Source organism: Pocillopora verrucosa, chromosome 4 (genome assembly GCF_036669915.1).
Source record: "Pocillopora verrucosa isolate sample1 chromosome 4, ASM3666991v2, whole genome shotgun sequence".
Classification (NCBI taxonomy): Eukaryota; Metazoa; Cnidaria; class Anthozoa; order Scleractinia; family Pocilloporidae; genus Pocillopora; species Pocillopora verrucosa.
The window spans coordinates 19,691,669-19,705,965 of NC_089315.1; the positions used below are offsets into that span (position 1 = coordinate 19,691,669).

Genomic DNA, 14,297 nt, shown 5'->3' on the forward strand with positions numbered 1-14,297 from the left:
TTCCTTCTTTACTCACTTGTTCAGGTCTTCGAAGCACAACTGGAGCTATAAACTTAGTCTTTTTTCTTAACACAGTGAATACATTGTAAATAGATCGTGTTCTTCTAAATCAAACGAAACAAAGTAATTCACGTGTCTCATTATTTTTGCTTTCAAGAGGATGCTGTGACAAAATCCCAATTACCGTTAGAAGAGAAGGGGCGCCGGACTGAGGAGGAGGAGCTGTAAATCCATTTGAAAGATAGTTTCTAAACTTTCCATGTTAAGTGCAGAATACTGACATCACTTGTTTGAGATTTATCAATCCGAAAGAGTCCCAAGAGCACAGTTTAACTGATAGTAAAATCTTAAAGACGTATGAACCATAATGTGTCTCTCTAAGGTAGATCTATGCATGTGTGAAGTAAAGTTAAGACAAGACAGTCCTCCTTTCAAACTTTTTATTTAAGATTTCTTTATACAATAATTTCAGGCTTTCAATTAACCAGTTACTCAATAAATCAGTTACACATGTCCACAATCGTCATGCATTCACGAGAAAAGAAGCTGATCTGATATATGCAAAAAGTGTCAAAGAAATAAAACTGAAATTCGTAAACCAGCCGAAAACGACAACAAAATATGTTTTCGGCGATGTAACAGCTTACTTGAGATTGATTTTCAATCAAAGTTTACATAGTAAACATCACGTCCTGCTATTCAACTATTTCTTTAACAAAACTGAGAAGTCAAAGTGACGGAGAAACAAATGAAGATTGTTTTCAAAAACACGAATTCCTTACTTCAAAAAGGATCACTTCAAACGCAGCCATTCAACTCTGTACCATCGCTATTTCGTTCAGTCCAAACCGGTTCATTACGAGTAAGACGTTACAACAAGGCCTGAGAATGTTGCATCGATATTTCTTCACATCCCCGTCACTTTTATATCAGCAGTGTACCCCAAACCCTACCCCACCCTATGCGATTCCAGCACAAGAAGAATAGCTAATCAAGAGAAGAGGATAATAGCGATAACATTTTCAACTATCAATTGTCGCTCATCCTATAACTTAATCATATCTTGTTTCTTCATATGTTGTTTGTTTGTTGGTTGATCAAGTTCTCTTTCATTGCCTGCAAGTCGGAGAAGTTTTATCAAGTGGCCAGCACTTGAGATCAGTACAACAAACAAAAATTAATCCCTTTATTCAACGTCTTTTAGAAACTCAGTGAACTTGACCTACCTCTAAGGGGAGGTGGGAAGCCGCCCGAAAAATATCAATACACGGAGAAACCCCATGGGGAAGTGAGACAGAACCTTGCGTCGCTATAAACGATACCCTACAAAATTTAAAAAGTGCTAAATTTGCATCCTAAAGAAAAAAATGTACCATAAAAAAACATGCTCTCAATTGTTGGATGAAGTCACTACACGATCCCCCCACAAAATTTAAAAAGTAATAATAGTACCTGTATAAAAAAAACATGTTCTCAAATGTTGGACGAAGTTACAACCGATAAAAATATTTTTGCATTTGAGTAAAAATGATTCCCTTAGACACGAGTCCCACTAAACACTGCCGTGTGAATCTTTGGTTTAGGACATATAGGGAACATATCGCAAAATTTCTGTTCAACCTCCCCTTACCTGGGTCACCCGTTTCTCTTGTGCCTCAAAGTTTTAACTCACTTTGTTAACAGAAACAGTAGGGTTTGCCACAAACTAAGACTTGAGCGCCTGATGCAGCTTTGATACGAACCGGTCAGTAACTTATCGCGATAAACTTGAATCAAACTGCATTAGTTTAAATGCTATGGCCACCAATGATGCTGGTGGAACAGTATCATAATGTTGAACCTCGCAAGTAAAGCACTGAATATGTATTCAAAACATTTCATTGGATAATCCAAGTTTTTTTTCTGCTGATACTTTCAAGGTTCTACCATTTTATTCCTTCCCTAGAGCTACAGAGGGGCCGTCAATACGAAAAAATGTGTGCGTTACACAGGGCGAAGTTCGCCTCGTGGACATAAAGATAAAAAGAATTAAACTTTCATAAAATATACAAAACTACAATAGTAATGCAAAGGCAACAATGCCGGTCAATATCAAATAAAGTATAAAAGATGAAAGTATTCTCTACGTACTGATGTGTCAAAACAAATCTTTTGATTTCAGTAGTTCAATCGATTCTAATGATCAGCCCTTTTTATAGACCTTTTGATGCTTATTAGTTGTTTTTCTTACTAAAATACCCCGATATAAGTTAAAAAATATCACATATAAATCACAAATCATTGTTTTTGTAGCGACAGCTGTCTTCGTGCTTGGAGCAAAGGCATATACGGTATGCGCTATTATTTCTTTTTGCTTTTTCTTTATCAAATGTAAACTTGTCGCTTAAACATAGAGGCACCTGCTTTGGCCTAATAGCTTTGAATTTACAAGACTCTTAGTTTTCTCTGATTGTTCAGCCCCAGAAAGTTTGAACATGAAAAGGTATGAAGATAAAAAAACTGAATTTCAAACGAAGGTAATCTGAAAACTTTGGGAGCACCCATGATTATCGTCTACAAATAATTTTTACTGGCCAAAATATTCGTGGAGTGTTCTATTATCGATGAAGCAGCGAGGATGTCCCATGCACGGTAACCCCCTGAGTTGAAACACCACTCAGTATTTTACAAATATGCCGAAAGCTCTTCATCTCGCAAGAACAATAACTATTGGCCTAAGTTATTGTCGAACGCTTCCAACAGCATTTCACCTTTTCAAATACGTATGGAAGTATGCTGTGGGAAACTTGCTCGAAGTGATCATTTTAAAGCATAATCACTGCGGCTATTTGGCCAAATGATGCCGACATGTTTGGCAGCAGGAATTACTTTATAGATAACGTATTCATCTTACGGCCAACAAAGTTCATTTTTTCCGGCTCCGAGAAGCTGATTCTTCTACGAGCAAGCTCTGGAGGGACCTGTGAAAAAAAAAAAAAAAAAGAAAAAAAGATTAGCTCGAAGAATCAATCATGGTGTTATGTGGTGTTGTTGCATGAATTGTGGTGCATGGGTTCGGAGTGTCAGTTTAATTTTATCTCTGATTTTCAGTCCTGACCAGGCTAATCGTTGAATGTAAATGGATATCAGTTAATCGTTGACTACTCAAAAGTAACCATAAATATCTTTAAAAATGCACGGATTGCTTTCTACTTTCGTGAATTTTATCAATTATCATCAGTATCTTGTATGGTATAGAGCCACATAGCAATAAAGAAAAATTAGCTTTAAGAAGCGGTTTCTGAAAAAAAGGTCGATCAAACTGAGATACAAAGCCCGACGATCGTATCAAGGAAGAGATAACATAATCAGAATCCCAGTGAAATGTATTTATCCCAAGTGTCAGATGCCAAAGAAGTTATTAGAGTCAGTTACTGCGATGTAACCGATAACACGCACGTTCTGTTGCTGAAGAAACTCAGCGATCCGGCTGAATTCCGGTCGGCTTTTAGGGTTGTTACTCCAACAGTCTTTTATAAGTTTCTGGAAAGAATGAAAATTAAGGTGAGTGGTGAAAAACACTTCTATGTTTTAATCACACAAAAACAGAGGTAAAGCGGAAACTGATGATCATGGCTTTTTAGTCGTTCAACTGACCTTGAAGGATTCCGGGCACTGTAGATGTGCAACGCTTTCTTGTTTTCCTTTGCCGATCATCCATATGATGGAATGTGTTGGGAAGTTTAAGGGCCATCTGCCAGTTAAAATCTCGTACAGGATCGTGCTATAAAACATGGCATTTTTTAACAAACAATTTAGCTCAAATTGCAACCCTTTTGAGTGTTCGTAAGTATGTTTGGGTCGCTATCATAAGCGATATCGTATATCATATATCGTAACCCTTAAGATGACTATAGCTTTTGAAGTGCCAAAAAATTTTCCCCCGAGCAAATAACTCAAGCTAAGGCCCTTATTTTCTGTTTCAAATTTTAGGAAACGTACCTATACGCATACACGTTTGACCAGTCAGAGTTCTTTTCCTCTGTGGATAAAACACAGCCTTTCCTTGAAAGTGTGCGCATGAGCTCTGGAGCCAGGTATGTCAGGTGTCCTTGTGGTATGCTGGCATATCCCTCCCTGAAATAACAAAAAGCGTTGCTTTAGTAATAGACTGGGAACGGCGTAAATAATAGACTAGAGTAATGTTGGCTCTCTCCCATCTTAACTTCAGACCAATGCAAGTTTGTTTATTTTATTACTCGGGAATAAGCTCTCTAGTGCTTCAGATAAAACGGTTTCCTTTACCTTTCAACTCGTGTTGTCCTGTTGCAATATCCTGAAACACAGAGCTTGACTTTGGACTCTAGAAACACGTTCATGGTGGTAAGGGCCGGGAGAACGATGCCTTTTGCATGAAGATAGCTCATACCCTGCAAAAAATTTTGAAAAATAGCGATGGCCCAGTCAAGTGATCAGAAACAAACCTAATACCTGATCTAAGGGAACGGCGTCGGTTGACAAAAAAAACAATGGCGTTTTCGAGACCTACGGAAAGTTCCCAGTAGGAATAGTATTTATAAAAAGCCGGTTCTGGTGCATTGATTTCAAGTCAACCTTTAAATTAAGGTTGATTTTCAAAGTAGAATTCTGGCGCATTTTGAAATCAACCTTAATTTTAAGGTTGATTTTTTTTCGATTTCCATCGGTGTCAGTCAAATAGTACTAAAAATCAAATTCTTCTGGAGCGCAGCTGTGTAATCTAAGCGCACTTAACAGAAGATTTACCTCAACTAAAGTGAACTAATTTTGAAGATTCACTGAATTGTGGACACAAACCTGTGCTATTTGCTTCGCAATAGAAATCTTAAACTGCCATGAGAACAAATCCTGCCGCACATGAAGATGGTTGTAGAGTGATAAACCTCTTCTTACACTGGAAACAAAGATAACAATGCATTTAAAACATTGGTTTTCCCCGTATTGAATATCGATTTTTACTAACAATTCGTATGAATATTCAAGAAGACAGACAGCAAAAAATGTGTACCTGGTGATGACTGCAAGGTTGGGTGGTTCAAGACACGCGCCCATGAAGAGAACAACATTTTCATGTCTGATCATACTCAACACAGACACTTCTTTAAGGAATTCCTCGACGTCTTCTTTCGTTGACCTCCGCCGCGTGTGAATCATGATGTCCCCATGCCATCTCCCCCTGAAAAACAAATTTTCAAGTAAATAAAACGGAATAAAGATTTGAGGCTAACTTTACAACAAAAGAGTTTTCAATATTTAAACCTTCTTCCCATTCTCATTACAAAGTATTCCCAAAACTGGCACTTTTTTAGTTAATAAGGTGGATTTGAGGAATGTTGTTTTCTACACCGGTGCAGGTTAATCTATTAAGCTAAGGATGGCATCTCTTTTTGACATAATAAAAAATTTGAGGCGTCAACAAACTAGAAATTGTTTTTAAAGGCCTGCAAGAGCTGTCGCATCTTTCTTTGCCACAGCTGATTGTTATCACAATTCCTCAAAGTAATTTTTTGTAAAAAAAAAAAAAAAAAGCCGTAAACTCCAACAGTGTACAAAGAAATTTATCGTTAATAATGAACCTGAAGGAATTACGCGCTTTTGACTGGCCAAAAAAAGTGCACTCACAAGTCACATCCTCGATTTTAAAGTTGTAACACGAGTGCAAATTACAAATAGAGCTTTCGAAATCTCGTCTATGTTGACTTTCTGTGATGTTTTTTCATGTACATTATTAACTAGTAATAACATGTTTTCTCTTGCAATTTGGCGTCAATGAACACTTGTCATTATTTTAAAGACTACACGAGCTCGTGCAATTTTTTTGTATTTGAAAAATTTACTCCTGTTTATTAACACCAAATTGCACTGGAAATCATGTTATCACCTATACTAATGTCGATAGAATGCTCACTTGTAAACATATCCTTTGGGGCTGACACCCACTATTTCCCCAAACTGTAAGTCTGAGTAAGGGATGCTCCATTCTCGAAGAGATTTCTGAAAGAAGGATTAGAGAAGGTTCATGTAAAAAAGAGGTCAGAAGAACAAATATGATCTTAAGTTATCCTTAACTTGCTATTGCATTTGAAGACGAAGACACCAAGTTCACTTCTGCGCCCAAAGTTGTTGTCACTTACTAGTCTTGTACCTGATTCTCGAGCTCAAAGTCAAAATATTTCTCTAGGCATCATACATGTAAGCAAACTTACATTCATAACGTTCGATCTGCATACGGAAATAGTCTTGCATGGGTGTTTTGGGTTAAATTTGGGGCGGCGCCGAAAGAATTGGAGAAGGAGGGTTGGGAGAGGAGGAGCATGTAGCGTGAACGTTACACATTCCCCATGCAATCGTGCTCGACATTAGTTAGCTGGAAAACACAATAACGTTGCAACGTTAGATGCTGCAAAAAAGTTCCCTACCTTGATATCCTCTTCATCCTGCTCATCTCTTTTCAAGCTGTAAAGAAGATTCAATAGAAAATATTCAGTAAGGCTTATAAAATTTACCGTCACTTATCGTACCAGACACATTACTCGGAAGATGCATTGCAGAATGTTTTAAATGAAAGCCAGAATGCTTCCGATGCGTGTGTCATAATATCTGACTGAGAAAACACCTCTGAAATGAAGTGCATATTGCTTGCGTCGTCTGGCAGTCCAGACAACTTTTTGCATTAAGACTACTAAATATGAATGTTACTAATCACATGTGGCACCTATCCGTAATCAGCTCGTAGGCCAAACTCGCTTGGGACTTAGATTTTTTCCGGAAACAGTGGAGAATCTGCAGCATGTTTAAGGAACTGATGCGTGTATTCAACTGTAATTTTATCTTCTTGTTCATCTTGGACCGCGTCCGCTTTCGCAAGAATTGACAAAGTCCTGCTTTCATGTCCAAAATATGACACTCACTAAACATACGATTTGAATTCAGCTCGAATTCAATTAAAGACGGCTAAAAATAGATCTTTACATAGAGGGTGGATGCTTTTTTGGTTTCCTTTCATTTTATATCCTGTCATTCATCAAAATATTAATCTAAAGCCTTTATAAAGCAAAGAAAAAAAATAAAGTCCCGCGCGAGGAATTTAAAATGCTAGAAATACCTCTAAACATTTATAATCGCATTTTTCAATTTATTGCGCAACAGTAACTTAATATATGTAAAAGTAAGCTTCAAAAGGAAAAAAAAATTGAAAATCGCTTTGTTCTTTCGTTTTTTTTTCTATTCTCCTTTTCGAGACTTACAAGATAAAATCATTTCCGAAATAGTGGTATCTAATTTACCTTAAACCTTGAGGTACGAATTTTTTCTTCCTTCTTTCCTTTTTTTTTTTTTTTGTGCATCCTTTAGCAGTTAATTGGTTGTACGTGATCTGTGAAGAGATCCAGTCTTACCTTTTATTTACCGTGGGCAGTGGTTCGTGATACCTAAATGCCTGGAAGTCATCAGCTGCAGAAAAATAAATTGGTGCATTAATGAGAGACAGACAGCATGCATTATTAATTGCAATTCGAAGAAATGCGATAACTTTATTGACGTGTCTTTTGAAAACGACAAGGTAAAAATGTGAAATAGCGCAGATTTCTAATTCATAAGGTAGCATTCACTCTCAGTAAATTGTCTAAATGGAAAACGGGAAAAAAAAAGGCTTATCTATACGTCATAATCATTTTACGTCAGCAGTTATAAAATGCTAGTTAATCTTCATCCAACTGGTGTGCGCATTAAAATCGACAAGTTGGACATCAAGCTGAGTAAATTTCTCGAACTACAGCTTTAGACCACAACATGTTCTGGGGGATTCTTGTCATACAAATGAAGATAACACCAGTTTCATTGAACATTTTTTCCGGGGGATTTTCGCCAAACAAGAAAAATAAAAACAGCATATTCATAGAGACTAAACAAAGTCCTCCGCATTTGCATTACCGAACGTGTCCCTGAAGCAGTAAGATTTTTTGTCTTTTAAATTTAATGTCTTAGTTAAAAGATAATAACAAGCACAACCCATAGTCAGCTTCGAATTCATTCGCTGGGTTTTAAGAGGGCCTTAAAATATTTTGATCAGATCAAAGAATCATTTCAGAAAAAATTTGTCGCTTTACTTGTTAATTTCATATCCTTCCTCAGGCCAGCGGAAGTGAATAGACTTCCATTTGACTTCTGATCATTGAAAAAAATTTTTAGAAGTACTAAGCAGGTTTTCCGTGACTATAGGGTCAAAAATATGGCAGGAAAAAAATCTGATCTACAAATTCGCCCTCTTAAATTCCCAACTTTTTTTTAACTGAGCTCTGAGGGAATAATAGTGTTCATAGCTCTTAGAGCTATGAACACGCAACGATTAAAATTCAGTTGAATTGGGTTGGAATTAAAAACACAAGAGGCTCCAGAAACTTTTCATCTGAAGCTGGTTTTGCGAGGCTTATTGAATGCTATCATCCAACCATGAGCAATTAATCCCGAGACGATTCCAAACTTGCATTAGCGCTACCGAGATAAACTACTGATTTGATACTGCTATAAGAATTTCTTTCCAGAACCGGTAATTTTTAGGAAGTCCAGTCGATTTTAACGAAAAAACACTCCCGTGTAAAAATATATCAACATTGTAGGTTTCCATGTTTCAGTAAGCGACACTGAAGATACTTTACGGCGAATCGTGTCTCATGGCTGCTGCATGTAGCGAATGATATTTAATTCAAGTCCATAGGTCATGATCAAATGAGTCAGGTTTTTGCTCAGTTTTCGCCCCCGAAGGGCGGATGAAATGATAAAAGAACAAACAGGTGGGCAACTTAGATCGACGGCGATCACAACAGGAAAATCATCATCAATAATATTGACTACGCGAGCGCACACTACTGAATACATATTCATGAAGAATCACAAACGTGATTGAAGTGAAACTGATATTTTGTGTACTTAGCTATTTTTTCTGTCAGCAGAGACTTCATCTAAGTTTGGCATTTAAAATTAAGGAGTTCCTTGCTTGTATCGTCGCCGATACTCAGTACTTCAGCTTTGTCATGTTGGATAATGATAAACTAAAACAAGTTGATACTGCTAATATCGCATACACGCCGGCTTTTCTAGTTCTCCAGTTAAATTTTCCGCGAAAGAAACCTCTCTTCCTGAGATGCCCTTGGCAAAACGCGAAGTTTCAATGTGAACGGTAAACATGTAGACACAACTTACCGGAAAATATTCGCTTGTTGACTCTTTGCTTGTCTTGCATTCTGTTCTTTTGAGGCCAAGTAGCAAAAAAATCGCAAGGTTCTGTTAAATACTCATCTCCTAAATCCACATCGTCAGTACCAATCCCTAGACCACCATCCTCTGAAAAACTGTTATTTTCACCGTTGTAATCCTCTAAAGTTGCGCTTAAAAGTTTAATGTTGGAAAAATCTGGTGTAGGCGAGGTACTGCGGTGTGAATTAGCTGAAGAAGGACACGATGTATTCGCAGACGAATAGCCGGAAGAATATGCACAACTAGCTGATGTTGACCAAGAGTTTGCACGGTGCCAGTTGGAGCTTGCCAAGAGATTTTCGTTAACCGCGTCGTCTTGGTCTATTGTGGTCAGGTTTTCACAAATTCGTGAAGGGTAATACCTTTCCGGTGAAGGATGTCGCTCAATTGTTACCGTGAGCGGTGTCCCTTGTAATTCATCCGAGTTATTCGGTCGAAAATCGAGAGCATGCCTCGGGCTGTAACAGAAGGACTCGTATAGTCCATTGATAAGTTTTTGTCGGATTTTACCTTTAGCACTTAAGGGTACAATTGTTTGTTGTGTTCCTTTCCGAGCGAGTTGTTCCAGGGTGACGTGATGTAATGACCACTTCCCACAAGCATTCTGCCTTTTTCGCCAAAATCGGTTAGCTCTTGTTTTTCCTGAATAGCCATTAAGTAAGAGAAAAAAATTGAAATTCATTACAAAACAAAACCATCCATACGCTGGGAAACTATTAATTCATACACATGAACTGGAAGGAAAAGAATTTGTCGAGTTAAAATAAATATTAATTACACCTTAAAAGTTATATTTTGTCTTTCTCTTACCGGCATGATGTTTTCGGCATCGACGATCGCTCTCCGCTGAAAGAGATGTCGAGCAATGTTGGTGATATTTCAACCTATAAATCAGAGAGATATTTGAAGATATTCGTTCTCGCCTGAACATTTAAACACAGAACAGAAAGACTGTCAAGTCAGTTGTGCTCTGTATACACATTACTATTCATAGATAGTGAGTAGTTTTACAGTCAGGTCATTGCTGGTTAAATCCTCAAGCTTCTACCAACCTGCAATCCTGGCAACGCACCCCAAGAAATCGGATGACTTTTTTGCAACTGTCGCAATGGCTTCGACAGAGAATTTTCCGTGAAAAACTGCAAAGTAGAAGACAAAAAGCAGACTTAGATGACACAAATTGAATTTCACTCCTAACTCTGAGCAGGTGCGTGTTCATGACAATGAAAACCTTCCGCCGCTCAACTTTAATAAAACTATTGGGCATTTCCATCCGCAACTGCGAAATCTATTCCCGAAAAATATAGCCACCCCTGATGGAAAAATTGAAGGGCAATTCCACGGAAAGAGGACCTTGACAATTTTTGCAATGTCCGCTTTTTCATTGAACATTTTTTGCTAAAACCAATTTAATGCTGTACGGTCGAAAAATCAACACAATCTCTGTGGTAATTGTTTTGATCACAGTATCCCTGAAACTCTTGCTTTGATTCTAACCTGTGAACGTCGACTTGCATTCTCTAGCTCAGATTTCTGCTTGCTGAGGATTGTAAAAAGACATCGTCAAGTGTGAGTGAAGCCAACACTTTCGCTTGAAAACCTACGAGCTTTGCTCTAGTTTGCGCTGTAGTGCGTCTATACCTTGCCTCCCAAACTGTGAATATGCAAATAATAGCAAATAATATGTGATCTCCAGCTGCCAAGGACTGGCCAATGAGGAGAAACGTCTCTATAAACATCAGTGAGGAATTATGCTCATTGCATGAATGCTGCACGTCTTCGAAAACAAGGAGATCGGCCCGCCGCTCTAAACAAAATAACCAGATACTTAATTCCTCCCTTTTAAATCACTTCTTTCGTTGGTTTCCATCTCTAGGCGTTAGAACAAAACAAAGACAAGAACGACAACTAGATATGTAAAATAAGTCGCCATGAATTGGATAATGGGATCCGATAGAATAGACTTTACATAAAAGAACAGAGTAAGAAATATATATGAGAAAATCCCTTACTTACCTTGAATAAATTCCGTTCTTCTCATTACTAGTTTTATCATCAAAACGCGTTCTTTGACTCATTTTCAAAAGCACAAATTTATCATGCGTTGTTATTGAGATAAGCAGTTTAATTCTCGAAGCAATGAATTCGCTGGCTCTAACACAAATTGTACTCCCATACTTTCAAATCGAGGATTTTTAAAAAATTTTTTTAAATTAAATTTTTTTTTAGTTTTTGCAAGAAGTTCTGAAGTGAAAACTCTTATATAGTTCTCAGGAAATAAAAGGGATCGAAAGATTAAAACGGCCCGTCAAGTAATGGTCGAGCGCAGAAAGACTCAATAACAATCAGTGTGGTTTCTTCAAGTAGCCGAACCAACCAGACTGAAAAACGCAACTTTAATGCAAATCATGTGAAAATGAAATAGCTTTAATCGGTTTTTTAGTGCATGTGCGTCTAAAAGTTACAAAATAAAAATACAATTATATCATGCTGGACCAACTTAACCACTTAGCAGCCAGCCACGTTACGTAACTAAAAGTGAAGCGTAAATGAAAAACACCATTTTAGTTGACTTGATATCCCCATTTCATTCCAGTAAAGGCTAGAAAAGTCATAGACATCTTTGGCTCGCCTACATTTTAACTTAAAACGTGGTGACCAATTAAATCAAATTTTAACGCTCTCGTACCCGTCTTTCCTCATGTTTTATTCCCGCTTTGCTGAAGCATGTCCAAAGAAAAAGTTTTAGCTTAACGTTCATTCTCTTTTATAAGACAGAGCAACAGAAAGCTGATCATCAGCAAGAGTCTTAATAGAATTTTTACCATTTTTCTGGCGGTTCAACTTTTAGCAACCTTAAACATGGAAATATTCATTTCGAGCCGGATCATTTTCAATCGTACAGCCAAATTCATCGAAATCTGTAGAAAACAGAACCTTAGGAATCTCTCTATCGTCTCTCTAAATAATTTTAATTCATGTTTGATGCAAAGCTAGATATCCTGGCTGGGTGTCGCTTTCTGAGTGCTGTACATTCCGAGCGTTTTTGAAAGAGCTAAGGAAACCAACAATTCGCAAAAATATTTTTGCTTTGGATAAAAGAGTGCGACCACAGTAAGTTGATTCGCCCACCATGCACTCCATAATTTCTATTCAAGAGAAGTAAGTCCTTTCATGAAGCCTTGATCCGTACTCTGAAGAAACTTATGAATAAGACACGTGGGACTTGAATAAAGTGCTAATTAACCCGATCACTCAATCATTGCATACTAATTTCCGCCTACAGCAAAATGAATGTAAGACTAAAAGCTTTATCGCCTCTTCATCTGGACATGATACTAGTGAGTCTGTGGAATTTAGGTTTGTTTGTATGTCTTCTTTTTGTATAAATATTGATTGTTTTAATAGCGGAATAATAATTTAGGATGGATGTCTCGTCATTTGATTATCATAATAAAAATTCATGCATTATTCAGCAGGAGGAAGTTACTTACCTTTGTTATATCATTCACTGGTGAAGACAAAGGGCGTAGAACTTCCCACAAAATTCTGTATTTTAACGCCCTTGGTTCTAAAGTCCATGAGAAACGTGAAATACTCAACGTAAAATACTCAATGTGAAATACTCAAAAATAAAAAAAATTAAAAAAACCGAAATTCATAGTCATCTTGTTATCACCCTCCTTTATCATTTTTGGAAATTACCAATAAGTAAATAAGAGCCCGGGCGCTCAATAGAATCGTTACTGGAAGAACATGAACTTCTTGTAACACACAAGAAATTAGTGAAATCTGTATTTCAGGCCAAATGGACCGGACCACTCTTACGGAGGCTCTGTCTCAATGTGTCTATATTGTTTGTACATTATAATTTTGATCATTTCGTTATTTTCGCTAAGGGAGAGAAAATCCTGTAATTGACTTCCTTTAGAAAAATGTGTTTGCATTGACTGCGAAAGCTAACAACCGACTTGACATTTAAATGATACCTTGTTTAAGTCGGATTCACAGCTGACACGGAAAAGAAATCCCACCAACTGCACCGTTGACCAGCTTTGCACAAGCAGCTCTACCTCAGGGTAGAAACTCAGGAAATCCACAGAAAAATCGCTAGCTTTTCTTTATATGCTTTTAAATAGGATGCACGTTTGACGTGCATTCCAGGTGAAGACGTTGGTAACCTATCATTAATTCTGGAACACGTTTCCCTCCTAATTACTAACATGTTTCACTTGCAAATCATTAATCATGCTCGTGTCACGTTTCAAAAAAACCCTTCCCTACCCTCCTGAAAGTGTGAGATTGTTTTTGTTACAATTCAAACCTTTCTTTCCGCTTCACCTGTGGAATGGTATTTTTGTCTCTGTTTGTTTCCGCCTCATGGAACTTCTCTCGATAAATATTTGGTGCTTTTTAGCGTTTGCGCTTTTTTTCGGATTGGAGGAAGTAAAGATCGAAAAACAATCTTTATAAACATACTGCCAGACCGTTTAGGAAATGTCCATCCACAATGCATACATGCACGTTGCTTGGTTTAAGAGATTGTAGATTTTTCTTCGTCTCCAAGAGAGAAAACGAGAAACGTGCCAAACACACATGCACATGCAGCGTGAGACTACATACCAGTGCAAATAACGCAAAAAGAAAATGTCTTCCTCACCTTCTAATCGACCTTTAAATATGAGTGTCCATTAGAAAGCCAGTGTTTCACTTCCAACGGGATTCAACCATCTATTATTCAAAAATTTAACATATGGAAGGGGGCTCTTACTATTGGTAACGCAATGAACAAACAATTCGTGGGTGTCGTGGGATCTCGTGCGAATGCTGGATGCGATCTTTCCCCTTTCTAATGCCTTTTCACCCGCGGGTATAAATAGTCTCTGTGAATTATCGAGGTCAGCAAAAGGAAATAAATGCTGAGGCAGTGAGTGCGCCAGACCACAGCACGTGCTGCCGGCTCTTGAGCTTCAACCAAGATTTGTTTCAGAATGCTTTTATTATTTTACAGGAAACACATTTTG

The 14,297-nt window shown here is 37.6% G+C and overlaps 1 protein-coding gene across 2 annotated transcripts; it reads right to left on the reverse strand.

Annotated features, from left to right (window-relative positions):
• Positions 1-431: 431 nt before the first annotated feature.
• LOC131798813 (RAF proto-oncogene serine/threonine-protein kinase) lies at positions 432-13,379 on the reverse strand. Of its 2 annotated transcripts, XM_059116474.2 has the most exons (16): positions 13,263-13,379; positions 12,768-12,844; positions 10,771-10,813; positions 10,326-10,412; positions 10,084-10,157; positions 9,220-9,915; positions 7,416-7,470; positions 6,438-6,474; positions 5,927-6,012; positions 5,027-5,194; positions 4,816-4,912; positions 4,285-4,409; positions 3,982-4,116; positions 3,637-3,763; positions 3,439-3,522; positions 432-2,960 (listed from the first exon to the last, which is right to left on the reverse strand). In XM_059116474.2, exons 3-16 carry the CDS (start codon positions 10,788-10,790, stop codon positions 2,865-2,867), a joined length of 1,887 nt encoding a protein of 628 aa, XP_058972457.1. In that variant the 5' UTR covers positions 10,791-10,813; positions 12,768-12,844; positions 13,263-13,379; the 3' UTR covers positions 432-2,864. The 2 variants fall into 2 exon arrangements, with proteins under 2 accessions (XP_058972457.1, XP_066021797.1); XM_066165700.1 differs by lacking the exons at positions 12,768-12,844; positions 13,263-13,379 and having other exon boundaries at positions 10,771-11,170.
• Between the last annotated feature and the right edge of the window lie 918 nt (positions 13,380-14,297).